The sequence below is a fragment of the Sinocyclocheilus anshuiensis genome, unplaced genomic scaffold (assembly GCF_001515605.1).
Source record: "Sinocyclocheilus anshuiensis isolate Anshui unplaced genomic scaffold, SAMN03320099.WGS_v1.1 scaffold616, whole genome shotgun sequence".
In the NCBI taxonomy this organism is placed as follows: domain Eukaryota; kingdom Metazoa; phylum Chordata; class Actinopteri; order Cypriniformes; family Cyprinidae; genus Sinocyclocheilus; species Sinocyclocheilus anshuiensis.
The window spans coordinates 270,492-284,891 of record NW_015557083.1 but is presented as its reverse complement, the minus strand read 5'-3'; the positions used below and the strand labels follow the sequence as shown (position 1 = coordinate 284,891).

General features: G+C 36.7%; 1 protein-coding gene across 1 annotated transcript in view; it reads right to left on the bottom strand.

The window, feature by feature from the left end:
• The window catches only part of epha3 (eph receptor A3), a 136,810-nt gene that overhangs the window by 102,666 nt on the left and 19,744 nt on the right, over positions 1–14,400 (bottom strand). Inside the window, exon 3 of the mRNA XM_016471778.1 lies at positions 12,917–13,574. Within this exon, the coding sequence (XP_016327264.1) occupies positions 12,917–13,574 (658 nt within the window). The remainder of the gene's footprint in view (positions 1–12,916; positions 13,575–14,400) is intronic.

Genomic DNA, 14,400 nt, shown 5'->3' with positions numbered 1-14,400 from the left:
CCCCCCCCCCCCTTTTGGGAGATAATCATTATATCTTTGTTTCATTTTGATTTGCAATCATTGCAACCAAAACCACTTCGTCCATAAATATGACAATTCTACAAAAACTCCATGCAAGAAATCCATGTAGGCCTACTGGGTGAACATCACATAATTTATATTCATGTCCAAAGCTGATGAGTTTTAATCTGTGTCTCTCTGTTTTTCATCCTTGCCAGGATGCCTGAAAAAACAAAAGCATGTGACCCATGGGACATTGGCGCACAACATGCTGCATGTGCTCATTTGCAAAAGCAACAAACAAACATCTGCAGGACAATGCAGGCCTAGTATTAAGCACTTTTAGTACCTAAAGCATAAACGATGCATATATAGTGATTACAGTGCAGGATAACTGCCAGAAACAATTGCGCTGAAAGAACCTGTCTGGGTCAGGATATAAAGAGTGTAATAGTACTGTAAATGTCTGCGGTGTAAATGGAAGTGCACTTTAAGGGCTAATGAGAGACAAAGGTTATGCTGTCATGTGCATTACATCTGCCCGCTTCTCTCTGGTTAACTATAACAATCTGAATCAATCGGAACAGTAGTCTATCATATTTTAAGGATGAATATTTTTACAGGAAAACAAGACAAAAACACAGAATCATATGAGAGCTTTTCTAAAACATGAGAACAGAGGTCTCATTGCCGAGCGCTGTGATTAAGATGAAGCACTCAAACACAAACAAAACAAACCCAGATCTAACTTCAAAGAGCGCGGTCAAGGACTTTGCTGCGCTCCGCTATGGGAGCTCAGGTAACATGAATGACCAAGCGGACACAAGGTCTGACTTAGAAATACATTGTTTTAAAATAAACTCTGTCTCTGGAAGAGGATGCGTCAGAGGATGTGACGGTGTAAGAATTCAGAGAATGGTCCACCTGTATTTGCCCTCAATGGATGGCCTATCTATCATCTATCACATTTTTTATCTGATTTTCTAGTAAAAATATCTAGACTGTAAAATGAAGCAAATAAGACAACAGAGATATTAATATTATTATTTAAGAAGCTATTTCCTAATTAATTTTATTTTTCTTACCCCATTGTTAAAAAACACAGAATCATATGAGAGCTTTTCTAAAACATGAGAACAATAAAAGAGTGAGGATCTCATTAATAACAGTGCTGTCAAAATTCAAGTATGATTTCAGAAAAACAGACATGCAGCACTGAGAGAGGCGTCCATTGTGCCTGCTCTTGTGAATGGTGTGCTTCCCCCTGTGTGCAAAGGCTGCATTTATTTGATCAAAATACAGTAAAAATAGTAATATTGCAATATAATTATTAGATTTTAAAATAACTGTTTTCAATTTTAATATACTGTAATTTTAAATGTCATTTATTCCTGTGATGCAAAGCACAACATGAATTTTTAGCATCATTACTCAAGTCTTCAGAAAACCCCCTTCCAGCCCGTGTCCCATCCACCATCGGGGGTCCATGCCGCATAAACAGCCCTATCCCTCGCTCGCATCTGCCGCCTGGGGCCTGCATTCCAGGGTCTGCGGATACCATCTTTGAAGTGAAAAATCACTGGGTTCGCTTTAGAAAGAGTCCTCTATCCCTTCGGACTGCCTCTTACTCCGGCGCTTTGGAAGGTGAGGCCATAAAGGAACAGTTGGAAAAGCAAACAAGCTTTGACGCCCTGAAAAGACTCATGCACATGGAGCGGTGGAACAGCCCTGGCACTGTAGCGCTCGTCTTGTGCATTGTGATCTGTGGCTTTCTTCGCTTGAATTAATTCTCGGGTCAGGACTTCAGAACGGTGTCTTCAACACAAGCGCAGTGTCTGTAAACCCACACAGGTTATTTAGACGGCTGCTTTCCCACAAGATCCCTGCGCAGCTGATGTTTTGTGGAAACTGTATTATTGCTACAGGGGTTTCTGAGGTTTAATTAGTTTTTGCTATAGAAAGTGGAATGATGGGATTTTCAAAAGTCAAATATCTCCTTGGGTGTTTACTCGGATGCATCAGGAAAAATGCAGCTGGAAGACTACACAAATAACTCGCCACTGAATTGATTTGCTTGCAAGGATTGCAATTTGCACTAACAACATCCTTTTGGTTTCAGAATTGGATTGTATGGGCAACACTACTGACCTGGAAAAATAAACAGCGTTTCTACCATGTTTCACTAGTGTTTGCTGTCAGCAGAACTGCTCTTTTTCATGTCTTGACCATTTGGACTAGTAACCTCTCATGGTTATTATGTTGCAAGCACATCCTGAAGTAATCTCACATCATTTGGCCATGGAAAATGTCAAGACTAAGACTTTATGGTGGAAAATGCTTTGGGGTCATATATTCGTTGGAAAAACAGCTAGAAAAATACTCAGGGAGCGAGTATCCCCTTGCTTGAAATTGACAGAGAAACCAAATGCAATGAGTCAGAGGCACAATAATAGCTTCCATCTGGGACCTGACCTTAGTTTATGAAGGATAATTCCAGCGTGAAAGGCCCGCTCTGTAATTCCAGCATGAAATGACAGCACTCTAAAGAACAAAGCTTCGGTCGTGTGTGCGAGAAGCTGTTCTGTCCTGCGAAGGTGTTAAACAATTACCAGACCAGATGAAATCACAACTAACCAAGGACGAGTTTTATTATTTATATTATTTTAAAGGATAAAACTCAGAGTTACTGTTCTTTGATTCGTTCAGAGTGATAATAAGCAAACACACGTCCCTCATCAATCAGCTCAACAGACATACTTCTGAGACTGCTATTTTTTTTTCCTCAGCTATGCTTATTTACTGGGTCTGGCACTCTGTCTTTATGAATTATAGCACAAACCACTGCCCTCCTGTTTCAAAAGAAGACAATGTCAAGGGCACAATCCCATGAGCTGCGCCTGAAGAAAATACCTGTTACATAACGCACACTAGTACTGGATGATATGGTGAGTAAATATTTTGAATATTGCAAAGCACTTTTAAAGCATTTTTTTTTCTTTGGTTACATTAATTTATTATGTTTCCTAAAGAAAATATTCAATCAGAGATATTTTAATATTTTCCCAGGAGCAAAATATATGTACTCGGTAAATTCAATCCAATATTGTGAATCAGTTCAAGCTGTCTATTTTAATAAACTCTTTTTCAACGATTCAGTAAGCAGGCCTTTTTTTTACTCCAGTAGGTTTTTACTGTATTTCACTTCTTGCATTAAACATTTTAAATCTCTTTGGCATCAGTGGCAGTTTGGATGATTCCTCTAAAAATACTACTACTACTACTACTACTACTAATAATAATAATTTCAGAGCAAACACTTAAATATTGAGATATATAAAACACAAAAGGTTGAAAATTATCAAGATTTATAGCAGATGTAGCACAATAATAAATAAATAAGTAAATTAATAAAGCATATTATATATAATAAATAAACTGTGGTCTGGCATTCCAAACCAAGCTAATCATTGGGCCATGATGTTGAATTAATTTCATTTCATTCAATTTCATATAAAAAAAGATAAAATAAAATAAAATAAAATAAAATAAAATAAAATTTAATTTAATAATTTAATTTAATTTAATTTAATTTAATTTAATTTAATTTAATTTACATATACTAAAGGGGGAAACTGTGCTATGGCAACTAACAAGGCCAAATACAAAGCACATAACTTTAGAAAGTCACTGAATCAGTGTGTATGTGTACATGTGTTCTCAGAGATTCCAGTTAGATGTCCTCAAACCCTCTCTTTTTCTCTCTCTCCAATCCCTACATAAATGTACCGTAACTAAACACATGTGACCTGGTCACACAGACTGATTTCTGGGGCTTTATTATGTCACAGCCCTAGTGATTATGTGTGGTTTGCAGTGTATTTTCTGATGCCCGAGCAAATCCAGGTCCTGTCTGAAGCCCCATTTTATCCACTCATTACAGCCAATGGCCCCAACAAAGCACTTGACAGCAGAATCAAAAGCAGAGAGCCAAAAAGTAGCACATTAAGATCACTATTTCTCATTGTAAGTAGGAGATATTAGCTGTTATTTCGGTAGCATTTATGTGGATGGCAAAATGGTGACTGGAGATCTCAAAAGTACTTGTAACATCAATAATTATAGGAGTCCTTCTACAATATCAGTCATACTGAGCACTACGGATAGGACTGGAAATTCAGAGAAAGTTTAAAGAGTGAAGAGTAAAAACGTGGCATGAGATCGAAATACATTCTTTGATCCAGCAGCCAGGACAATCAGCGGTGAGAATCCAGAGGTGGAAAAAACAACACTTTCACCCTGTACTACGGTTACCCATGATTACTGCTTACGATTAGCGTGTACTAATTGTGCAACGAAATGAGAAATCTGCACAGATGGAGATCTATTAAAGTCCCATCATCTGCTTGAGCGAGAGAGCACGACCCTTGAAGGAGGCCTCACTGCTGCATTAAGCTTTTTCAGGAGTGTTTTTAATTGTCCATCGAGGTGGGCACAAACTATCCGAACTGACTGAGCGCTCTTTAGGGACTTTCAGTCTTAGCAATCAGTGCATAAAATTAATGAGCTGTCCTGCTGCTGTGATTTGAAACAAAGCCGGGCAAGCAAACGCGCTCCCCATCTGAGCCTCATGCTTTGGGTATTGCAAAACTCAGCCTCATTATCACCACCAGCAACTCAAACGAAACTCAAGACTCAGAACACACGAACAACAGAACCGCAGCGAGAGCCGCTGTTTTTTGAAATCCTATTCAGAATGGAGCAAACAGTCTATAAATTAATCTCCTTTAAAGCACAGCCGGCAAAAAGACAGCCATCAAAGCAGAGCTTTTGTAACTGTCTTCAACAGTGCATTTCAGGATGTTTTTGGCGAATTTCAATTGTTTGCTATGAGTAAAGTAAGGTATATGTAATAAAAAAAAAGAAAAAATTTAAACTATCTATCTATCTATCTATCTATCTATCTATCTATCTATCCTATCTATCATCTATCTAATCTATCTATCTATCTATCTATCTATCTATCTATCTCTCTATCTATCTATCTATCTTCAGCAAAAATGTGATAAATACATCAAAAGTGACATCAAATATATCAAATAAATGCTGTTCTTTTTATGTTTTAATTCTGAATAATGAAAAAAAGTGTCCGTTTACACAAAAAAATATGAAGCACACAACTGTTTTCTACATTGATAATAATAATAATAATAATAATGATAATAATGATAATAATAATCTTTCTTGAGCACCAAATCATCATATTATAATGATTTCTGAAGGATCAGGTGATACTGAAGACTGGGGGAAATTTTGTTTTTTTAATTAAAATAGAAAACAGTTATTTTAAACTGCAGTAATAATACAATATTGCAATAATACAAATCTGTAATAATTTCATAATAATACTGTTTTTGCTGTATTTTTTTATTCAATAAATACAGCCGTATTGAGCATAAGAGGACTCAAGACCTGTTGTTATTCTATTTGGTGTCAAAAGAAAAGAAAAGAAAAGAAAAGAAAAGAAAAGAAAAGAAAAGAAAAGAAAAGAAAAGAAAAAAAAAGAAAAGAAAAAAAAAGAAAACAAACTGCAGGATTTGAACAATCCGAAACAGAAGCTAGGAGGATTTTATTTATTTTTATTTTTTTTTTTGGTAGCATAAGAAGAATACTTTTTTTTTTTTCAGAGTGAGGGACAGCAGTAGAACTATACATCAGGACAGAAGTACAGCTGCTTTGAGGTGGTGCATCACTAAACCATATCAGCCCTCAAATCGGCCTGAAAACCAAGAATAGCCATCCAGCTTTAAGGGCTTGTTAAAATAACCCATTGCACTTTCTGCCGCCGCATTAATAAGATCTGATAACTAATCAGGGATAGCGAGCACAGGGATTGTATATCTTGGTAAATCCAGCCGGAATGTAAACCATTGGCACTCTCAAAGGAGCCCCGTGGCAGCTGCGAACATGGGAAGCTTCGCAAAACAGACAGACATCCGGCTCAAATACTCCTTTTATTTGCTGTTTTAAGATCAAATTATGGTTAGAAGAATTTCACAGATTTTCGATCGTTGACTCGCTCTGTTTCATTATCATAATTGGATGTAATTTCCAATCCTGGACCAATTTAACTAAACAGTGCGGTGCAGCAGCCATACAACAAAACTCAGTGAAAAATGTGTGAAAAACAACACAGAGGTTATGATACGGTGCAATATTTCCACACTCATAGTTCACACATATTAACACACAAGATCACACTCATTCACACACAAGCGCACAACCACACGTGCACATGCATATATGCATTCATCTCTTTAAAAAAGCAAATCTCTTTAAAAATAACACATGCACATTAAGGTTCTCACTTTCTTTTAGGGCTAGACAACATAGTAAAAATGTCTTATTTTAAGAGTTCTCATTCATGTTCATGAATCTCAGTATCTATGTATTCACTAGAAATAACTGTTAGGGTAATTTTTATTTCTAATCAGAGCAAACATAGAACAATACAATTAAATAAAATCTAGTTCAAATATTCTAACCATGTTTTCTGTACTCTTTTCATGAAATGAACACGACAGAGAATGATTTTCATTCATACAAACCGAAATAGCAATACATAATAATAAACGGAAATGTTTACTCACAAATAAATGGAAAATTGGGTATTTCCAGGAATATTTTTGCCTGTTGGTGGAAGTTGCCCCATTTTGTGCCTGACACACCTTGCATATATTGTTGCATTATTAAATGATGATAGAAATGATTAGTTGAATCACAGTTTTGAACCAATTCACTTAAACTGAAAGCACGATCTGAATCTGAATCTGAATCTGCTACTAAAGTTTCATTTATTAATCTCTATGCAAAACTAAATGGCGTGCTCTTTAGTAAACTTAACTGACAAATAAAAAGTTAATGAAAACAAAATAATGATTTTAGATTACCACCACTATTCATTTCACTATGAATACATATCGTGAATTAAAAATAAGTTATGCCAATTTAAATGAATAAATAATATTATATAATTCATTAAATTGCACATACACTTAATTACATTGCAGTCCTTGTGATTTAATAATCACACCAAATCGCAATTTAATTTTTATTTCGATTAATCATGCAGCCCTAATGCTGCTGCTGCTTCTGTTTTGTCTCATACCTCAGTCTCATTCTGAATCCTTGTTTATCTCAGATGAACTGTGTGCTGCTAGATCAGATATTGTAACCAAATGCCTAAAATTTAGGCGTAGAGTTTTAACTCCTCTGCGTCTTGAATGAAACTTCTCAATCCAAACATTTACAAAGACACTACCCAGGAACCGCATGCAGCAGTTGAAACTCAAAAAGACAAAAGGTCATTAATTATTTAAGAGGTGCTCCCTCAGTGTAGTGTCAAAACCCGCTATATGACTCATCCACGCTTGAAGTGTTGAAATGGAGGTCTGCACACCTCAAAATATCTCTGTCAGAGTCACACTCGGGCTCCCTGCCGTAATCAATCCGTTAGCACAGCGGGCCTGCCGAGAGATTTGTGACTTAGACCCTTCCCCTGCACATGAGTGTGCGACGCAGCAGCTGTCACGCTCTGGTAATATAAGTCCTTATTAGTGTCCATTAGGCTGCACTGAAACTAATAAGAGATTGTCAAATACATCCAAACATTCACACAACTCTTCAGAAAACAGAACACGGTGGACATGGCGAATCACACTCTTAATGCAAAGCTCGTTGACATGATCACCTCCATTAAAGGGTGATCAGAAACAATAGAGATTAATTGATGAGACACTACGTTAAAACTAAAATCTACTCATTAACCCTTTAACTGTCACCCGTTCCCTCTGTGGGACGCCTAAGTTTACTTCACTATATTACAATTAAATCCTAATCTAATCATGACAAACTATATATCGTTGGAAAGGTCTAAGACTCCTAAATAGATATTTTACCAATGTTTTTGTTCAAAATTATGTAGGAAAAGTAATAGATTAATGTTTGACAAGAGTGCACCTCAAAAATCTACATCATAACAAGGAGTTCTGACCTTTGTCAAAAAAAAGTCTTCTTTGTTGCCTTTTTCTCTATCACACTTTAGAAATCATCAGACATTATATATTATATATCAGCTGAAAACTTTAAATCTGAAAAATCATCCTTTGAAACCCATTTTAAAATCAAACATTGCATTACCATGAAAATGGTACATCAATGTCATGTTACAAAATGTTTTCGTTCATGAATTATAAAAATTTAAGTTTGGATCGTGCATTTTCACGTCTATGTTCAAAAATGTGAGAGACAGTTAAGTAAGTGAACAAAAATTATGATGAGATTCATTCATTCACTCACAGTCAGTCAGTCAGTCAATCTATTAATCAATCACATAATTTCACATACACACTGATTATTATAGCTTTTATTAATATATATCATAAGCTTTTATATGTATTTTTCAGTTTTTGTTTTATTTTATAGGTTAATTGTTAGCATTTTTACATGCTTTTGATATTTTTTTATTATTATTTTAATATTACTATGTATGCTTTTTTTATTACTTAAGTATGCTTTTTAGTTACTTTGCATTTTGTATATATATTTTCAGTTTTAATTTTTTTGTAATTTTGTTATATGCTTTTGATATTTCTATTTTTTTTTTTATATGACTATTTATGTTTAATGTTTAATTCAGTTATAGTTTTAGTTGTTTTGCATTAGCTATTTTCAGTTTTCATTCAATTTTTTAGGTTATTTTTTATTACTTTTCTTATGTGCTTTTTTTAAATGTTACTATTTATGTGTAATTTATTTTATTTCAGTTTTAGCTTTTGTTTAGTTCTAGTTTTTATTTATGTTCAGTTAGTAGTTGCAGTACTTCAGCTTCAGCTATTTCACATCTTTACATTTACTATTTATATTTTATTTTATTTAATCTTTACTGAAATGTTTTTAATTGGTTTAGATAACACTGGCTCACTCATTCTTTCAATCACTCTTTCAAAATCATTAAATCATTACGCAAGTCATTTGTTAACTCTTTCAATACATCACTTTATTTATCCACTCACTCACTCACTAGTTCATTCACTTATTTGTGTACTTATCAAAGCCCTCCCATTGCCCTGTCATTGTCATTTACATCCCAGAGACACGCTGAATCACTTGATAGGCGTCTGGTTCTACACGCCACAAATGAGTGTTTGGATTGATAAATTGTAAGGAGCAGTCACCTTCAGAGACATCAGTCTTACATGACTCCTGCCAAACCACAGGCTAGAAAACTAGCCAGCAAAAATGCATGACCATGCACAACTATTTGAAATGTATGGTCAGGCCTCAGCCATCAGCATTTGTATTCAGTTTCACCATGTGTTTGGCCGATTCCACGTTTTATTCCACTGATGGGGTAAAACAAGAAACGCCAAAATCACATCTGTTTCATATAAATCACATTCGATGCATGAGGAATTAGGAGAGAAATAGTGTCTGCTTAAGCATATTAATGAGGAACTTTTAAAAGAGATCCAATTCTGAAAACAGAATCTTTTGAAAAGTAAGATTCGGTGCAATATTTAAATATTGATATTTATTATATTATCACTTTATATATCCATTATTTTTATCATTTAGGTTAACATATAATATTTTGCTATACAAAGAAGAATGGTTACACTTTTGCCTCAATAAACTCCTATTATATGTGATACGTACTTATTATTTATTTAAAAGTACTAGTACTAATACTTATAAGTACTAATAAGTACTAATAAACAGCCAATATGCTAGTAATCTACATGATAGTTAATAGTAAGTATTTGTCCAGTGTTAACTGAAAAAAATATTAATATATATTTAATTTATTTCAGTAATACTAATAATACAGTATATACACTTAGAACTGGATAAACATGTACTATAGTCCACCCGATGCCCTCAAATCCACAAAATATCTAATGTAACGGCACATTTTAAGAGTTAAGTATTAAAAATCATAATATTGCTCCCACCAAGCTGACAGTGTTTATTTCAACATTCATGGTAATATAGTTTAGAAATTAGCACTCAGTTTAATTAAGTTCAGTTAAGTTTTCTGGGAGCTTTTTTTTAACACTTCATTAATAATTAAGTATTAAAATTAACGATAATAAAAAGTCAGATTCAGACTGAAGATAACACTTTTTTTTTTACTTTTTACAAATTGGAATGATGTTAGTTTGTCTGCGTTTTAATTAGTTGTTTAACAAATTTAAAACGTAAGAATTGCAATCATAGTGTGATAAGATGAAAGTGATGAAAGTTCTTTGATCTTCAAACTTTAAGCACAAGGTCAGAAGTCACAAACCCTTAATGATTTAACCACTATCTTTCAATTACATGGCCAATAACAATACTAGAACAACAAGTCAAGTTCATCCCATCAGTGCTACTATGGTTAATAAAATCTCAAGAATAAGAGCATACGCTACTTTTTTTAGAGCAGCGAAAACTGTAGAGTGGTCTTGTTTTCTTCATCACTTTGCCTATGGCATGCAAGTTTCAGATGCATCTTGATGTAAACACCCTCTTGACCCATTTTGCAGCTGTTCCACATATAGTGTTCCATAACAGACACATAAATACACACACAAACACAGACGTCTGACTGAACACAAGCCGGCAATCAGGGATACTATCACATCAAGACGAGTACAGCTGGACAGAAAGCATGGCGAAATTCTTAAACATCTCCGGGTAGTGCTGAAGTAGAGGTTAGACAGAGCATTTTATGAAGAGCAGAAGTGATTTCTCCAGGGAGACGGCTTAACTCAAATAATACCATGGGCAGGACTGAAGCGCTCAAACCAGCTGGCAGGCAATCTATTATCAGTTCCCTCAACCACAGCAAGACCTACACATATACACATCAGACAAAATGTTCTTAGGGCGCTGTCACACGAAAGCCTTTTGTGCTTTTTGGGGAGAAAACAGATTTCCAAATTTGGTGTCCGCACCCAAGTCTATTCGAAAAGATGGTCTGGAGTGAATACGTGATGTACAGTAGAGCTCGCAATTGTTACAAAACACAAAACCGACTGAGCCGCTTATTCCCATTCCTGAGCATGCTCCTGACTATTTCTCATGACTTCTCCCCTCTGAATACATTTTATTTGAGAGCAGCTCTGCATTCTTTCAATTAATTTGTGACAGACAAATGCGAATGTGGTTTTGTGCATGTAAAGTTTAGATGGCAAATTCAAAAAGGACAAATACTCAACCGTAAAACAACTGCACTCACATCAATGGTACAAAAGTACCGTGGTTTTGACCCAAATAGTGTAAAGAGACTTGCAGGAACTGCGGGAGCAAGCTACTTTATGAGCCATTCTGGACGCATTCTTGAATTAAAAAATGAAAATAGAACACAAAATGGAGTCAAACACGGGCCATTTTTAAAAATTTTACTTTTGAAGTTAACTTTGAACCAGCTAATCAAGGTCTTCCAGGTAGATGTATTAGGGCAAGCTGGAACTAAACTCTGCAGGACGTTGGCCCTCCAGGAGCAAGTTTGGACACCCTTGCTTCAGAGGTACACCAACATGTTACTGGGACAATAGCCTTAATAGGACAACTTTGTGACTTGTCTACCCCTAAAGTTGCATATTAGTACCTTAAGGCAGTGGTTCTCAATTCCAATCCTGTGTTCCGATTGACAGGGTCCCTACACAGTGTTCATTAATTGATCCCTACTGCCTGAGCACAGGAAATACATTGAAGTTTACTTCACTTTGGAACATTCATTCACGGATTTCTGCTACGCTACTGCAGCGTCTTCACACACAGATGAACCTTACTAAAGTGTGAAGTCTGACATAATATACCTCTGTAAATAAATACAATTTAAATTCACGTCTCGCACACTTTAATGCCCTTTGAATGGAACATGTATGCTCCCTTCGAACTGGAATCATGGCGGAATATCCTGTGAAGTCCATTTCGCAGGGCACTATACGGTCGAATAGAACAAACATCTGAAGTGATAAGAGAAACATACAAAATGTACAGAGCAGGGGGTCGTGAGGACTGTAATTGAGAACCACTGCCTTAAGGTATGCATTGAAAGAATGCAGAGTAACACCTTAAGGAACTGCTATGAACCTTTTCAGGGGTAAATACTTACCCCTAAGTAAGGGTACTGACCCAGGGACAAGATGTTGTACCCCTAATGCTATGATATTTCCACAGATGGTCCTTTGGCTTTCTCTGTGATTTACATTAACACCCGAACTCTAACATCACAACTCTGATTTTCTGAATGTAATCCAAGACAAAGAGATTCTCTTTTCAACAGTTTAAAATATTTAAATATGAGCCCATAAAGAGAATCTGTGTCTTTAGACTCTAAAAATGTCCACATAATGCAGCAAAAATCTCATATGCTTCACATCAAACAGACACATTTATCCCTCTTCAATGACTAACGTACATCTATTTGTGCGTCTGATGAGTTGATGCAGAGAAGTGCTTCACAAGCTTAACTGCTTCAAGCTGCCCTTTAAGGGGGTCTGCACCACAGATCTTCTCTGTCTTCGCTTACACAGGACTCTCATATTCATTTCTCCAGAGCACGGCTGACAGATCAGAGGTGTGTCCGTGTCTGGGAAAAATCCATTTGCACTCTGAGCGCGGGACAGATACTCAACTCACCATGGAGTTTAAAAACATTTCCATCGTGAGCCAAATGCTTCGCCATTACAGACAATGAGCAGCATAAGCAAATGAATGGTATTCCAGGGACACACTCAGTTGTCCCATTTAGAGCCACTGTCTACAGTGCTGGTGCTAGTACATTACGCTGATGAAAGGAAGAAAATGGTCCGTGAAATGAAAAAGGCACTGTAAGGAGAAAAGTGTGCGTGTGAGAGAAAAACTCTACCTTGGCAAGCGACTCCCCATTCCTCGTATCCTATGTTGCACAGGCATTTCCCAATAGGCACCAGCCACTCTCCCTCGGTACTGCAGTACATTTTTGGCGGATCCTCCTCCCTGGAATTGTTGACGCAGGAGCCCCTAACCTCCACGAGTGACTGAGAGTCCGTGGGTACCGTGTCGGGAAACATAGCCAGGTTCTTCACCGTAAAAGGGCATTTTTTAAAGTACACCCGCACCGAAACTAGGGCCACGCAGGCTCCCACGTCCTGGAAAGCCAGGTAAAAGCCCTTCTTAGTCATGGGTCCCACCTCACGGACCTCTGTGTTTAACTTCAAGATGCGGTCGCCCAGGTCCATCTGAGTAAAACTCTCATCGGCGGCGATGGTGTCTATTTTGGAGAACTGGTGTTCGCGAAACTTACTTCCCTGGTCTTCATCAGTCTCCAGGTAGTGTAAGTTGAACGTCTCTTTGCAGGTCAGGACCATGGGAATACTGTTGCAGTCTCTCAGGGTAAACTTGAGCTCCACATAGATCTTCTGCGCAGAATAGCGAGGAATCCAGTTGGTCCTCAACCAGTTGTTCTGACTGTATTCCATCACGTTGCACACCTGGAAGGTCCGGATGGGTGTGTAGTGCTCATCCACACCGCTAATTTCCTCCCACTGCAAAAAGAGAAAGAAGTTAATCAAATCTATTCTGAGGGAAGCGAACGGCTACTGTACTCCTACATTTCAACAGAACCGAGATGAATGTAAAACACCTGAGCGGCGAGGTTATTTATTTCTCAAACACATTTGGAATAATGAATCGTTTCAAATTAATATCTCCCCTGTTTGGATAATTAATGTGGGACATAATTAACGAGGCCCTCCACTCTGAGTACTCTCCCTTGTAAAGCGAGCCTGACAAATCATTTTGTTCTGTCACTAAGGGTGTCCGAAGCCACAATGCGGCCAGAAGTCTTGAGGTTTAACGTACACAAAGCAAAATAAATGATGAACTGAGAGGCAGTGTTTTCTATTACAATAATGGAGTACTTTATGGCTCTTTGTCAAGCTGAAGTTTATAAAAGCCCTTGGCTGAGTGAGGCAAGGCCTCTGGAGTGGCTGTGAGCTGTTCATTACCCGGCAGAACAAGTGTGCCCTCAGACTGAAGAATTGCCTATTTGTGTTTCAACCGCGAGGGTGCTTAATGAAACACGCCAAAAGGAGCTTTTTTTCAGCATGTTGTTAAGATCTCAAGGATTTAATATATTGTTTTGCATCTTATTGTTTATAGATACACAGCCTTTATTTTGGAAGTAAAGCAAACTGATTAAACTCACTGACAGCTGGAATTCCATCCACATATTTTAATGAACACTTTGGGATATTGCATATTTAATGATACATGGAAAACCAAGGTGCAAAGAATTCACACTATTCACATACTATATATACTGTGTATATATATATATATATATATATATATATATATATACACTTGTTA